Raw genomic sequence first — 16510 nt, forward strand, 5'->3', positions numbered from 1 at the left:
TATATATATATATATATATATATATATATTACACACAAACAGTATTGGAGGGATATGGGCGGTATAGTATATAGAGATGATATATAACTATATACAGTATTGTAGGGTTATATATGTATACATACAGATGATGTATAACTATATAACTGTATGTAGTAGCAGAGGGATAACAGTATATCTAGATGATATAACTGTATGTAGTGGTGGAGGGCTAACAGTATAATACATCTAGAGGATATATAACTATATACAGTATTGTAGGGATACACACAGTATAATATAGAGGTGCTGTAGAACTATATATAGTATGAGGGATACGTTCAGCATCACACAGTGACAGCTCCTCTCGCGATGTTTCCTCCTCTCCCCCCTCCCCCGCTGTCACTCCCGCAGATGGCTGCTATTCGCAGGCTCCTCGGTGCCCTCCGTGCCCAGCAGCACCACCAGCTATGCCCCCCAGCACACACACGGCTGATCTCCCTGCAGAGCCCGACCTCCTCCGCCCGCTCCCCCCTACTGCTGCTGCTGTCGGGAACAGGGCTGGCCGTGGCTTGTTATGCCGTATATTGTGATGGCCGCGTTCAGAACTGGGGAGAGCGACTCTATCGCGACATAGGGCTGAAGTCCGGGGGAGATGGACCAGGTCGGCGAGGAGCCGGCATCCTGCTGCCTGTCCTCGCTGCCAAGGAGACGGTAAGAGGAGGGCTGCGGGCTGTACATGACGGGGAGGCGCCATCTGCTAATCACCTGCCTCCCCGACACTGCTTTATACTGACGGCTCCTCCTGGGGAGGGATGAGGGGCAGCAGAGAGGTGCCTGCTGTAACCCTCCCACTGCTACTGACGGCTCCTCCTGGGGAGGGATGGGGGCAGCAGAGAGGTGCCTGCTGTAATCCTCCCACTGCTTTATACTGACAGCTCCTCCTGGGGAAGGATGGGGGCAGCAGAGAGGTGCCTGCTGTAACCCTCCCACTGCTACTGACGGCTCCTCCTGGGGAGGGATGAGGGGCAGCAGAGAGGTGCCTGCTGTAACCCTCCCACTGCTGCTCCTCACAGGGAAAGCACTGAGGATGGTAAGGGTTAATCAATGTAAACCTTCCACTGAGCTATGGTGACCAGATTTTCCCAGGTCAAAGTGGGGCAAAGGGGTGTGGTCAGTGGGCGGGGCTTATCACGACATATGACTTTACCTCCGTCCTTCTAAAAAGTACAGGGCTGTTTCAAAAAAGACAGGGAGCAAATTCCGCAGGATTTCTGCATCCAAAAAATAGTCAAAATCCTCTGTAGGCTTCCCGCAAGCAGCGCTCCCCAGTTTCCGGTTCCCAGTGGCCTCACCTGACCAGTGGCACTGCACACGGCCAGGCCGCTGGGAACAGGAAGCCGCGGAGCGCTGACCGTGGGAAGCCTACTAAGGAGGTGAGGGGAGCGCCGCATAGTGTGAAATCAGCTGTGGATATGCCGCTGATTTCCAGTCAGAAAACGCACTAATTGACTTTTTTTGGATGCGGAAATGCTGCGGAATTTTCCACGGCATTTCCGCCACGTGTAAACATACCCTTAGTCAGCCATGTGCAGAGTGGCTTCAGTAGTAATAGTTACCCCTATATCAGCCCAGTAGTAATAGTGAACCTCACAGTATCCCCAGAAGTAATAGTGTCTCCTATATCGACCCCAGAAGTAACAGTGACCTCAATAGTGACCTCAGTAGTAATAGTGACCCTGTATATTAGTGGCCCCAGTAGTAATAGTGATCCATATATTAGCCCCATAGTAATAGTGACCCCCACAGTGGCCCCAGTAGTAATACTGACCTCAGTAGCAATAGTGTCCCTTATAATGGCCCTAATAGTAAAAGTGACCCCCCACAGTGGCTTCAGCAGTAATAGTGTCCCCTATATTGATCCTAGTAGTAATAGGCTCACACTGGTGGATGTGTATTGTGGATTTCCCGCAGACGAAATCCGCAATACAAATCCCCCACAGTGACCTCAGTAGTAATAGAGTCCCCTACAGTGACCGCTAATAGTGTCCCCTAATAGTAATCTTCACAGTGACCTCAGTAGTAATAGTGTCCCCTACAGTGACTGCTAATAGTGTCCCCTAATAGTAATCCCTACAGTGACCTCAGTAGTATTAGTGTCCCCTACAGTGACTGCTAATAGTGTCCCCTAATAGTGACCCCTACAGTTACCTCAGTAGTAATAGTGAACCTCTATATTAGCCCCAGTTGTAATAGTGACCCCCACAGTGGCCTCAGTAGTAATAGTGTTTCCTAAATTGGCCTCAGTAGTAATAGTGCCCCCTATATCAGCCCCAGTAGTAATAGTGTTCCCCACAGTGGCCTCAGTAGTAATAGTGACCCCGACAGTTGCCTCAGTAGGAGTAGTGTTCCCCACAGTGGCCCAGTAGTAATAGTAACCCCCACAGTGGCCTCAGTAGTAATATTGACCCCTATAGTAGCCCCAGTAGTAATAGTGACCCCCAGTGTGGCCTCAGTAGCAATAGTGTTCCCCACAGTGACCCAAGTAGTAATATTGACCCCCAACAGTGCCCTCAGTAGTAATAGTGTCCCCTATATCAGCCCCAGTAGTAACAGTGATCCCTATATTAGCCCCAGTAGTAATAGTGGCCCCCACAGTGGTCTCATTACTAATAGTAACCCCCACAGTGGCCTCAGTAGCAATAGTGTTCCCCACAGTGACCCAAGTAGTAATATTGACCCCCAACAGTGCCCTCAGTAGTAATAGTGTCCCCTATATCAGCCCCAGTAGTAACAGTGATCCCTATATTAGCCCCAGTAGTAATAGTGGCCCCCACAGTGGCCTCAGTAGCAATAGTGTTCCCCACAGTGACCCAAGTAGTAATATTAACCCCCAACAGTGCCCTCAGTAGTAATAGTGTCCCCTATATCAGCCCCAGTAGTAACAGTGATCCCTATATTAGCCCCAGTAGTAATAGTGACCCCGACAGTGGCCTTAGTAGTAATAGTGAGCCTATATTAGTTCCAGCAGTAATAGTGACCCTATATTAACCCCTAGTAGTAATAGTGACCTCCACAGTGGCCTCATTACTAATAGTGACCCCCAGAGTGGCCTCAGTAGCAATAGTGTTCTCCACAGTAACCCAAGTAGTAATATTGACCCACAACAGTGCCCTCAGTAGTAATAGTGTCCCCTATATCAGCCTCAGTAGTAACAGTGATCCCTATATTAGCCCCAGTAGTAATAGTGACCCCCACAGTGGCCCCAGTAGTAATAGTGAGCCTATATTAGTTCTAGCAGTAATAGTGACCACTATATTAGCCTCAGTAGTAATAGTGGCCCCAACAGTGGCCTCATTACCAATAGTGACCCCCAGAGTGGCCTCAGTAGCAATAGTGTTCCCCACAGTGACCCAAGTAGTAATATTGACCCCCCAACAGTGCCCTCAGTAGTGATAGTGTCCCCTATATCAGCCCCAGTAGTAACAGTGATTCCTATATTAGCCCCAGTAGTAATAGTGGCCCCCACAGTGGCCTCATTACTAATAGTGACCCCCAGAGTGGCCTCGGTATCAATAGTGTTCTCCACAGTGACCCAAATAGTAATATTGACCCCTAACAGTGCCCTCAGTAGTAATAGTGTCCCCTATATCAGCCCCAGTAGTAACAGTGATCCCTATATTAGCCCCAGTAGTAATAGTGACCACCACAGTGGCCTTAGTAGTAATAGTGAGCCTATATTAATTCCAGCAGTAATAGTGACCCCTACTACTGGGGCTGATATAGGGGACACTATTGCTAATAGTGCCAACACTAATTTGGTCGTCACTATTGCTAATAGTGTCGACCTAATATATCGACCCTAGTAGTAACAGTGATCCCCACAGTAGCCCCAGTAGTAATAGCGCCCCCCTGAAACCCATATACTTACGTCCTCCTGGTCTTCAGAGCGCCGCTGCTCCTCTTCTCAGTGCTGCTGAGGGTGGAAGTGCGTGCTCCCGCAGCAGTGCCTCCTCCTTTCTCCTCTCCTCCTTTGGAACCAGAAAGGAGAGGAGGAAGATGTCAGTTGCACACACTGCTGTCAGTGCGCTGCAGAGTGATTACCAGCCGGGGAGCTGTGGCACCCTGGCTGGTAATCACTTTAATGGTGACCTCGCGTCCCGAAAGCAGGACAAATGGCTGTCCCGCTTGGGACCCTGGGGAAAGCAGGAGGGAGTCCCAAAGCGGGACTGTCCGGCCTAAATCGGGACGCCTGGTCACCTTAACTTAACCTGGAGCAGGCATAGCACATATAGCGCAGGAGTATTTTATTCTCTGGGCCCTGGAGCAGGTATAGCACATATAGTAGGAGTGAGCATATTATACACTGAGCCCTGGAGCAGGTATAGCACATATAGCAGGAGTATATTATACGCTGAGCCCTGGAGCTGGTATAGCACATGGAGCGGGGGAGTATATTATACGCTAAACCCTGGAGCAGGTATAGCACATATAATGGGAGCGGAGGAGTATGTATTCTACACTGAGCCCTGGAGCAGGTATAGCACATAAAGGGGGAGTGGGGGAGTATATTATACACTAGGCCTTGGAGCAGATGTAGCACCTATAGCAGGGGAGTATATTATACACTGAGCCCTGGAAAAGTATAGCAGATATAGCAGGAGCGGGGGAGTATATTATACACTGGGCCCTGGAGCTGGTATAGCACATGGAGCGGGGGAGTATATTATATGCTAAACCCTGGAGCAAGTATAGCACATATAGCGGGAGCGGGGGAGTATATTATATGCTGAGCCCTGGAGCAGGTATAGCACATTTAGCGAAAGCGGGGAAGTATATTATACACTGGCCCTTGAGCAGGTATAGCACATATAGCGGGAGCTGGGGAGTATATTATACACTGAGCGAGCCCTGGAGCAAGTATAGCACATATAGCGGGAGCGGGGGAGTATATTATACACTGAGCCCTGGAGCAGGTATAGCACATATAGCGGGAGCTAGGGAGTATATTATACACTGAGCCCTGGAGCAAGTTTAGCACATATAGCGGGAACGGGAGAGTATATTATACACTGAGCCCTGGAGGAGGTCTAGCACATGAAGCGGGGGAGTATATTATACACTGAGCCCTGGAGCAGGTATAGCACATATAGTGGGAGCGAGGGAGTATATTATACACTGAGCCCTGGAGGAGGTCTAGCACATGGAGCAGGGGAGGGGGAGTATATCATACACTGAGCGCTGGAGCAGGTATAGCACATATAGTGGGAGCGGGGGAGTATATCATACACTGAGCGCTGGAGCAGGTATAGCACATATAGCGGGAGCGGAGGAGTATATTATATACCTGGAGCAGGTATCCATACTAATATTATAAATGTGAAAGTAACTCTGTCTGTCTGTTACCTTTTCACGGCTGAACCGCTGAGGCGATTTTGATGAAATTTGGCAGGGAGATAGCTTGCATCCTGAGGAAGGACATAGGCTATGTTTTATCTCGAAAATGTATAGGGTTTACTAGGCAGCGGGACAAGACAGATTTATTGTTGTGGCTCTGCACCATGCAGAGAGGCGGAGGGGAAGATGGTGCACATCATAAGCTATGCCTACACAAACGGGCAGACATGTGAGGGCAGACATTATTGCCGCACGTATGGGATTATTAAGTGTGGCGGAGCGGTAGGGGATGAACATCATAAGCTAGGCCTCCCCAAATGAGCAGACACGTGAGGGCAGACTTCGTTGCCACACATATGTGATTATTAAGCTAGCTGGGATACCTGGCGTTGCCCGGAAGTGAAACCTGAACTAAAAATACATTAACTTGGATTGAGAGTGTAAAGAAAATGTGTGTTGCCCATAGCAACCAATCACAGCGCAGCTTTCATTTTACCTCAGCAGTGTAAGGAATAGCAACCAATCACAGCGCAGCTTTCATTTTACCTCAGCAGTGTTAGGAATAGCAACCAATCACAGCACAGCTTTCATTTTACCTCAGCAGTATAAGAAATGAAAGCTGGGCACTACGATACAGACAGATTTTGCCTTACAACTTGAACAAAAGACACATTAGCTTGGATTGAGATTTTAAAGAAAATCTGTGTTGCCCATAGCAACCAATCACATACGTATCCTAGCAACAACACCAAAAACGTAGAGTACAGACTTGTGCTGACATTGCAGTTACATTCCTTTCACTATTTCATTTTTTTAATGTTTCAATATACAGCAAAACACAGATTTGATTTAAAAAAATGCAAATTCCAAGCGGAGGAAGTCCTAGTAGTACATATAGCAGGAGGGGGCACATTATACACGGGGCCTTCTGCAGTGACAGGAAGAAGGCAGCACGTTGTATGTCATTTGTAGGTTCATGTGGGTCTTCCACAGCCGGTCACTGTTTATTACAGACCCTCCAAGTCATATGATACCAAAGAGGATAAAAAAACCCTATAATACACCTGGGCCGAGTGCAGAAATTCCACCAGAGAACCAGTACAGGGGCGTTCCAATTAGTAGATGGCATAACAGGCTGAGAACTGGGAGATAAGATGATGACAACCCGTTAATGCAGTGGACGACACTCAAGTTGTCCACCCAAAAACAGACTCTTATTGGTAAGGTCAGAACCCCAAATTTCTAATTCCAGAACAATTGGAAAAAACTCCAAGGGGGTCAAATTTTTACCCAAACATGCTGCCACACCTACAGGCCAAGCTCCAGCACACCAACTGTTTCCCAGTATGGCCCCATATCTAACCGAGCCAGTAGAGTCAGTAGACCATGCCAGTTCCTGGTTAGCACCTCAGTGTCCTGGCAATACGTGTGGCCAATTTTACAATGAAAGGAAATCCTTCCACACTCCAAATCCAAACACAACAGGCAAAGAGATCCTGATCCGATGTTCAGGGCATTTCACACCCCTTGTCAAACGCGACGAGAAAAAACCCTGCCCATGGGCATCACCCTGCACACAAAGTTCAAAGTCAACTTGCAAACTAAGCAAAACCTATAGATCAGCTGGCACATGGCTCATGACACCCCTAAAAACAGCATAGGTTTGTAACCAATTATTCATGGTTTTAGCCACCTTGGGTTTCCTATCGTAGGGATGGTGAGCCAGTTTGTGCTCCTTATTAACCATGCGTTGATCCATAAAGATTAGGCACCAAATATTGGTATACTAGTTGTACCAAATGTTTTGCCATGTATTGTCATCTAGATGAGAACCCACGAGGCTAACCCCACAAAGCATGGTATCCTTATGTATCCCTACTGAAACTGGTGTAGGCTTCCCACTACCCTGCACAGATGGGGACGCTGAAGAAGGGGTGAAAAACTGCTGCAAAAGTGCCCTAAGAGCCGGACCAAACCCACAGCATTCCCTGCACACCTTTTCCTTGAAAAGGAACGCTGACCAGAAACCACAGGCATTGGAGTTAGAGCAACTGGATCACACCACCACCTTGTGCATGGGAAGACACTAGGCTCCCGACCCTGGAAGTGACGCTAGGCTCCGGCCTCTTGCTATGATGCTATGGGGCACCAGAAGATGAGGAAGTGGACTATGATGAATGACTTGTACACTTTTCGCACCAACCAGATGAGTGGTGCCTGCTGTACCACTTCAAATGGGGCAACACAGAGGGAGGGAAGCGTGCGCTCTCACAAACATCACGTGGGTAAGGGGGTAAAGGTAGGGGCAGGGCCTAAGGCCGAAGGCACCAGCACACTACAAGCTACTTGGCTCCGAGTACTAGCAGAGGTGGCCTTAGAAGTGGGAACTACAAGAGGATCCACCATTACAGTTTGATACATAGCTGAATTGGGCGGAGGCTCCTCTTGGGAGCCAGGACTGCTCACCTGAGCATCCATAGCTTCTCCTATAACTACACCAGCCCTGTACTTAGCAGATAATGGCACTGGTAGTAGGGCCAAAAAAGAGGTAGGAGCCATGGGTGCCACAGTCTGAAACCTGACTGAGGTTACAGTAGCAGAGGATGCCCGGCAGCTGGGAGAAGATCTTGCTTTAGTCACTGTCTGGTACGGACTGAGCCACTGCGGTGGGCAGGTGCACCAAGCAGACCGCCAACCACCTACATCCACTAGAGCACTCAGCATAGGAGGAGAAAGCAGCTCAGCTAGCCCTCTTCTTCCACTGTAGCTCAAGTGTGCATAGCAGCCAGCAGCTCCTCTGACATGCTTCCACTGGACAGCATGGGGTCACTTCTCCAGGACCCAAGATTACGGAGGACAAGGGGAAACATGGCACCAGTCTGAGCATATAACAAAATTGTGAAGGGCCACAGGCATTACAGACCCCTCTATACCATTACTATTGGCCAGCCAGAGGACCATACCAATTTGGCTAGCTAAGGATGGGGGTGAAGGAGGAGAAGTGATAGCATGTGTAAAGCAAGTGTAAAACAGTGGGAGCGAGGGAAGAGTCGTGAGGCATGGGACAACAAAATTTAACCCCATGTATACCACAGGAGCCCATTTACTATACCCATTTACTATTCACTGTAATGCCTGTAATCAATATATTTATTGTGGCACTGGAGCCCACCGTTTTTGCACTCTGCTGGTCGGACGGCCTCCTTAAACATCAGTTCTGTGGCAAAATAGAGCATGTTGCGATTTTTCGTCTGCTTGCAAAATATGCAATTCGTATCCACGAGTCTAAACGATACATCGAAAATGCATGCCTTTCAATGCCCGCATTTTATGGCGGATCGTCCGCGCAGACAGCGGTCGCGCAATCCTTAATACAAATCTGCCCGTGTGAGCCTGGCCTTAGTGGTCATCTGTTGGAAATCCCTCAGTGGACTCAATATGCAATGTGCCCCCTTCTTCTATATGTGCTATACCTGTTCCAGGGCTCAGTGGAAGGTTTACATTGATTAACCCTTAAACTCCTAATTGTCCTCAGCACTTCACCTTAGTGTGAGGAGCAGGACACATTTCCAGCAGAATAAGGGTTACAGCCTGTAATTTACAGGAGCCCTTTCTGGAGACTCCCATCAGCTAATACATACAGATTGATATAGATATGGGTCCTATATTATTAATATACACTCTTTATCCAAAAAAATCAAGCACCTATAAAAAATGGTCTTTTTGCTACAAAACTCGTAATGCAGTAACATCTCAGGCAGATATGCAAATTATTAGAGTTGTGGTGTGATTAGATGAACGGACTTGTCACCTGAGACTTTAAAAGTGGTTCCCTCCATGGCCTATAAAAGGCTCTCAGAGGCTCCTTGTGTGTAGCTGACTCCCTTCTCTACTTGTGTAGAGTTCATGAACCACTTAACACCTCTACGATGCAATAGATGAGATTTCACCCCGTTACCAGAGTTTGAGAGGGGGCGTATTATTGGAGTGCAAGAAGCTGGATGGTCGTATGGACAAATTGTCCCCCATCGGATCGTTCTGACCAGACTGTTGGGAGGTGTTGGGACCAGTGGATGCATGAGGGCACACAAGGTGATCAGGCTCAGGATGCCCTCGACAGACCACCAGTAGAAAGGATCATCTAACCATCCAGCAAGCATGATCAGCTCCAACTGTTTTGTTGTCCGCCATCTGTGTTCAGAGTTTCCACTTTCCGGCTTCATCCTGGGAGCAGGAAAATGTCATCTCTGCAGTGAATGGGTCCATCCTGTAACAGAACCGACCGTCACCAGGCGGACCCCATTGACAAGGCTTGTTTGGCTTCCATCCTGCCCTCTGACATTGGGATTTCTGGATAGATCTGTGCCGGATGCTTCTGATGCAGATGTGATTAGAGCCTTACCAATGCTGCCTCTTGTGGGCTCTTCAGCATTTCACCCCCCGTTAAAAATTCCATTTTTGGAGCAGAGAAACCAAATTAAGCGGAATTGCCGTGAGTTTACAAAAAACGGTTTCCATATGCTTCTGTTCAGTTTAGTTCACATTTTTTCAACAGAATAAATAGTGCGGCAGACTGCATTAATTATTTTGTTTAAAAGACGGAATTCAAGCGGAACGGAAACAAACGGAAACTTTTCCATTAAAAAAAAACCCCATTGAAGTCTCTATCGGTGGTGTAACGCTTGTGTGACCAAGTCCTAACACGTTGATGTTATAGGATGGATCATTAGGGTTATGGAGATAACAATTATGTATATTTTTTATTGTTTTATTATTTTTTATGTGATAGATATTTTCACTAGACAGGTCAGTACAGGCTAACCCTGTGGACACTTTCTCTTGTCTGTGTGATGCCCCCTGAGGTGCCCTTGTAGTGGATGGTGGTTTCTCCCCTACCCGCTGCCCCTCTCCCTGCAAAGACCTACTGTGTTTGAGATAGGAAACCCACTATGACTGATGCTTTGTATTACTATACCTTTGTACTGACGTTCTGCAACAGTGGAAGTACCATGGGGGGTGATGATCACACAGGTAGGCAGTCAGGGTCTGCAAGGCTCAGCGCTGGCGCAGCCCCCGTGATGTCGCATGTTTCCTCTCAGCAGGAATGGCGATAAAATTGACATGCCACGATATTGAATTGCATACTGCGTGTCAATTTCTGCACAGGTTTTGTGCGGATTATTTCCGCAGCTTGTGGGTGAAATTTTCAAAATCTGGAAGGTAAATATGAGTGTCACATCCTCGAATTCATCACTTCAGTCCCTATGAGCCCATAAAATTAGTTTATGGTGCCCATAGGAGCTGGCAGACTCCCTGTAACTCTGTATACCCCAATCTGTCATATGTGGTTAGACTGCAATATACAGTTTGGAGCAGTGGCTCAACATCCTGTTGTGATACTGAACAGTGGGACATTGTGTAATGTTGGCTCTAGATGTGCCAACGCGTCTCCTCGTATTGTCTTCTTGAAGAACAGTTTTCTATGTAGTGGATCAACTTTTCAAAAGAAAGACACTGTATTATATAAATTCTGCATTATTATCTCCATATAATCTTCATCCAGTGACTGCGGACCACATGTGGCCCCTGGCACTGTGTACGCGTCAACCATCATGTGCACAGCTACAAGAACTCTTGTATAGGATATATGCCAGGGATGTAATTTTGTCACTTGGCACCATTCGAGGGTCTTCTGGTTCTGACCTAGCAAGGCCCATGGCTGTTGTCAGTAGCGGCCTGTGAGCCAGGACCCTCAATATTAACCTCTTTATTTTCTGAGTCTGAGAATTTGCCATTGACTTCAATAGGACTACATGACGGACATGCATTACTGTTTCATTGAAATCAAGAGGCACAACCCTCAGACCGGGTGTAGTCAAAAAGACGGATCTGGCACTATATCTCAGTACTGGTGTCCTATAGTGAAATAACAGTAGTGTACTCAAGTTGTAAAGCATAGATGTGTTATACGAAGGTATGGGGCACTGACTCCTGGGGGCCCTGGAACATGGATTTCAATTTTGTGTTGTGGCGCCTGTAAGAGATAGAGAGTAAAACCCATTTGCAAAGTACAAGGGAAGTGTACTGCAGGTGGAGGTGGGCAGATCATGCAAGATGTCATCCACTGTCATCTGCAGGAGAATCAGGTACCGATTCGCGTTGAGAGTCCCTGGAATGAACACAGTCCAATGAGACGATCGCACCAAATTTCAACCCTCACATTAATGCTGACATTTGCATTGCTCTTTCTAGTAATTTGCATTGCATCAGCACTGAATCTGCGCTTCGCCATTCACTAACACGGTCCCGCAATAATAGTGTTAGCCACGGACTGCAGTGTCGAATGGCTCCATGCGTGTATTGTAGCAAAAGAAGGCCACTTCTACTACACTTTCCTTACTTCAGCCATAGCAGTGATCCCACAGCAGTTAGAGAGACTTTGTGGTTCAATTCCTCCTCTCTAATCCAAACCTCCCAATTCCGTCTCCAAGATTTTTCCTTAGCTGCGCCAGTTCTCTGGAACGCACTTCCCCAGACAGACAATCAGATTAATTCCCAACACCCACAGCATTAAGAGTGCCCTAAAAACACATCTTTTTAGGGAGGCCTACCATATGCCTATTGCTCCTTTTCTACTGCACAATTTGTGTTTGCACAAGCGGACAAGCTGGTGACGTCATCACCTGCTCATTTGCAGTCGCGCCACCTATTCAGACAGGCAGATTCATCGTTGACTCGTGCAACACCAGTGAACGAGCCAACAATGATTTTTAATTGTAAAAAGGAAAAAATGATGGACCATGGGCACAACCCTTGTAATGTTAAGCGCATGAAACCGAAGGAATTAACCTTATTTCTCCTTTATTAATTAACTGATAGCCAGCACAAATAATGCAGCCCCTTCTTCAGAAATGGCCCGCCATTTCTTCTTTCCCGGCAGTACAGGGCAAGAATATCCAGTAACATCCCTGTATTCTTTCTGGCCATTTCTGAAGAAGGGGCTGCATCTCTGAAACGTGTTATTTGTGTTGACTATCAATTAATTAATAAAGAAGAAATTGGGTTAATTGCTTTGCTTTTATGCACTTTACATTACAAGAATTGCGCCAACGGACCATCATTTTCTCCTTTTCATAATTAAGCATTTCTGTGCCCTGTTAACTATAGTGATGGTAGTTGGACTGGCAGCACCCTATTAATTATTCTACAAAAAAATATTCTGACTATCAGGATCACATCCTCTTTTACATGGCCGTAGGTGTTTTTACGTGCGCCCGTTCAGACGGCACGACTCCCTATATATATACGCCGAGGCCGCAATGCCGTTGCCTCCCCTCCCCTCGCCGGCTCACCTCCTCTCTTCTTTCCCCCGGTGGTTTGCAATGGGAGTGGGTGGGGTGGAGGCGGAGCTAAGCACCCGCCCCCTGTCCACAGACAGCAATTGGAGGGGCGGAGCTTAGCTCCTATTGCAAACAGCCAGAAAGGAGGAGAGAAGAGAGAGGGAGTTTAGGAGTCCTGCTTCTAAACTACCTCCCACCTGTCTTCTCCGGCTGCTGTCATTGTTTCCCATAGGAGCCCATGCCGCGGCCGACGTATTCTGGCCGGAAAGACAGTTCAAGGACTATCTTTTCAGTCCGACATGAAAGCGCCCGGTGCTATATTGTCACGGCCGGGCGCTTTTACACCGTGGTAATACGGCCATTTGATCTGATGCATTGGAATTCAATGCATCAGGTCGTATCATATATTGGCCGGCCGTGAAAACGGCCGGCCAATATACGCTCGTGTGAAAGAGCCCTTAGGCTAAATTCACACAAGCGTTTTATCGCGGCTATTCTGCTAAAACTTGCGACCATCTGAAGCATTGGATTCCAATGCATGAATTCCGATGCCGCTCTTTAGCCACGTCAAAACATTGCGGCCACGATAATAGGATATCGCGGCGGAATATGGCCAGAGACAGAACTGTTTGGCAGTGGAGATTCCCCTTTCCTGCTCCCCGAATGAATCAGGAAGGCAGAATCCCTGCTGCAGATGTGAAACCACCCTTAAATGTGCATGAGTGCTGAAGCACGAGTTGTTACTGTAATTGTCGCAGCCATGGCTTACGTGCGCTTTCATTTTTTTTGTCGGGAGTGCTGACTTTGTTTTTTGCTTGCTTTTTTTTACCCAACCGGAGACTGATATCGTAGAGAAATCTTTTGTATTCCCATAAAAACCACAGTTCATTACATCATCCTAACAACTGGATGACAGTCCCCATCCTTGCAGTGTATGTGTTCTTGGCCATGCCTGCTGCTGACACTGTGATATGGGAGGCGGGTAGCAGCTGCCCTCTCGGCTGGCAGTCATCATGTAGCCTCTGTTACTGCAGGAAGGTTACACAATCAGGTCCGCCAGCTTTATCTGTAATGTACAGGAAGCGTTCAGTTCCAGCAGTACAATGACATCTGGGATAGTCCTGTTGCTTTACAAACAGACCTTATTATTTATTAGTTGACTTTAAGATTTGCCGTACCCGGAGGTCACGGAGCCGCGTTACCAGAGTCTGTGTAACAAGATAGTCCGCAGGAAATTTTGCACCTGAAAGGGAACTCAAAGTAGAATCCCTGGTAAGATCATGTGGCACACTATAAATAATTCTTATATTTCCGACATGGGCAGCTGAAGTTTACACTTCTGCCAAGTTTATTCAATAGTGACTTATTAGTAACTTTATGTATATCATTAGCGTAGTTAACAATTGTATGCGCCGCTGTATTCTGGCTCACAGAGGTTTATTCTGTTAGATTTCGTACACAGCTGACACGGCATACTGCGATGTTTTTATTGGACTCCTCCAAATAGTGCTCGCTACAGCTAATGTAAGCAACAGTTCTGGGTAATCACAACCACCGACTGGGAGATGAGTGAGAATTCTCTCGTTAATTGCTAATCGCTTTGTTTTAGTTCACCTAAAAATAGTCATTGGTTGATTAATTATTGTCTAATGTAAACAGGTAATCATTGGCTTTCAACCACTAGCCAACGACTTTGCAGGGAGGTATTCGCTTGTTCCGCGTGCTCCTTCCACGTAACACTGATTGGCTCTTGCTTTTATTTTTGAACATTTTGCACTTTCACTTAATCATTGGTTTTTTGCGAAAAACCATAAATGCCTCTACTGAATAGTGCCTGTTGGTCTTCAATAGAACACTCGCTGCTACGGTCTCTGGATGGTTTCGGTCCAGTCAGTGTTCACTCGAAGATGGCTTTCACGTATTTGCGTGCGTTCAGATACATGCCCGCTAAATAACCGCATGCTCCTTAACTTGTTGAGGAAGGAAAGTTCGGCCTGTGCAAATGCTTCCAACAATTTATACGGCAAGTGTGTAACTGAACAAGTGAACAACGATCTCGCCATAATCTTTGAAAATTCCTAGAGAACAGGAGAAGTCCCACAAGATTGGAAAAGAGCAAATGTTGTCACTAACGTCAAAAAAGGGAGGAAGGTGGATACAGGAAACTACAGGCCTGTGAGCCTGACTTCTATACCGGGAAAGATCTTTGAACAAATTATTAAACAGCATGTATGCAAGTACTTGGATGAAAATGGAGTAATTAACCAGAGCCAGCATTGGTTTGTAACAAACAAGTCAAGTCAGACGAATCTAATTTCCTTCTATGACAGAATCGCTAATTGAATTGATCAGGAAAATGCGGTGAATATAGTTTATCTTGACCTTAGTAAAGCATTTGTCAACTTTCTCATACCATACTTATTGAAAAAATGACCAAATATGGGATTGACAAGGCAACTGTTAGGTGGATTCACAACTGGCTGAGTGATCGTACTCAAAGAGTGGTCATAAATGGCTGCACATCCAAGTGGAAGAATGTATCAAGTGGGGTACCACAAGGCTCTGTCCTAGGCCCAGTGTTATTCAACATTTTTATAAATGATCTGGAGGAGGGAATTGATGAGAAACCGATCAAATTTGCCAACGACCCAAAGCTAGGAGGGATAGCTAACACTAGGGAAAAGAGAGAGAGGGTATTCAAAAAGATCTAGAAAAGCTTGAACAGTGGGCAGCGACTAACAGAATGGTATTTATCAAGTAGAAATAGAGTGTATTAAGAGAAGCATAGAGTCTAGATCATGTAAGGTCATTATCTCCCTCTACTCTTCCTTGGTCAGACCTCATATGGAATACTGTGTCCAGCTCTGGGCACCCAACTTTAAAAAAGACATAGACAAACTGGAGCAAGTTCAGAGAAGAGTTACCAAGATGGTGAGCGGTCTGCAAATTATGTCCTATGAAGAACAGTTAAAGGATCTGGGAATGTTTAGCTTGCAAAAAAGGAGTCTGAGAGGAGCCTTAATAGCTGTCTACAAATATCAGAAGGGCTGTCACAGTGCAGAGGGATCAGCCCTATTCTCATTTGTACAAGGAAAGACTAGAAGCAATGGGATGAGACTGAAAGGGAGGAGACACAAATTAGATATTAGAAAAAAACTTTCTGACAGTGAGGGTGATCAATGAGTGGAACAGGTTACCATGGGAGGTAATGAGTTCTCCTTCAGTGGAAGTGTTCAAACAAAGGCTGGACAGATATCTGTCTGGGATGATTTAGTAAATCCTGCACTGAGCAGGGGGTTGGACGCGATGACCAAAGACGTCCCTTCCAACTCTACCGTTCTATGATCGCTCTGTGTAAAAGCATACAAACAGTCGTTCATATGCTGTAGCCACTATTTCAAGCCAGTATTCAGAAAATAGTCCTGCATAAAGTCACCCTAAGGCCTCATGTTCACGGGGAACAGAAGAATTAAAATCCGCAGCGGATCACCTGCAAGCGGATCCGCACCCCATAGGAATGCACTGACCACCCGCAGGTAGATAAATACCTGCGGATGGTATTTAAAAGTGAATTAAAAAATTTCTGGAGCATGAAAAAATGGACATGCTCTATTTTAGTGTGGATCACGCGTGCGGGAGCTCATAGAGCACATAGCTCAATTGATCTCCTGCATGAAAAATAAAAGACAATTACAGTGCATCAGCAGCCCAAATCCGCGTTACAAATCCGCTGCGGATCTGATTTTCCCCGTAGACATAAGGCCTAAGACTTCTTTCACACGAGCGAATATTGG

The 16510-nt window shown here is 46.6% G+C and overlaps 1 protein-coding gene across 2 annotated transcripts in view; it reads left to right on the forward strand.

The window, feature by feature from the left end:
* The first annotated feature begins 351 nt into the window (after nucleotides 1-351).
* Nucleotides 352-16510, forward strand: part of MICU3 (mitochondrial calcium uptake family member 3) — a 122358-nt gene continuing 106199 nt past the window's right edge. Inside the window, exon 1 of one of the 2 annotated variants that reach the window (XM_066573378.1) lies at nucleotides 352-693. In XM_066573378.1, coding sequence (XP_066429475.1) covers nucleotides 352-693 — 342 coding nt within the window. The remainder of the gene's footprint in view (nucleotides 694-16510) is intronic. The other variant, XM_066573379.1, reaches the window with a different exon arrangement.

Source organism: Eleutherodactylus coqui, chromosome 7, assembly GCF_035609145.1.
Source record: "Eleutherodactylus coqui strain aEleCoq1 chromosome 7, aEleCoq1.hap1, whole genome shotgun sequence".
Lineage (NCBI taxonomy): Eukaryota > Metazoa > Chordata > Amphibia > Anura > Eleutherodactylidae > Eleutherodactylus > Eleutherodactylus coqui.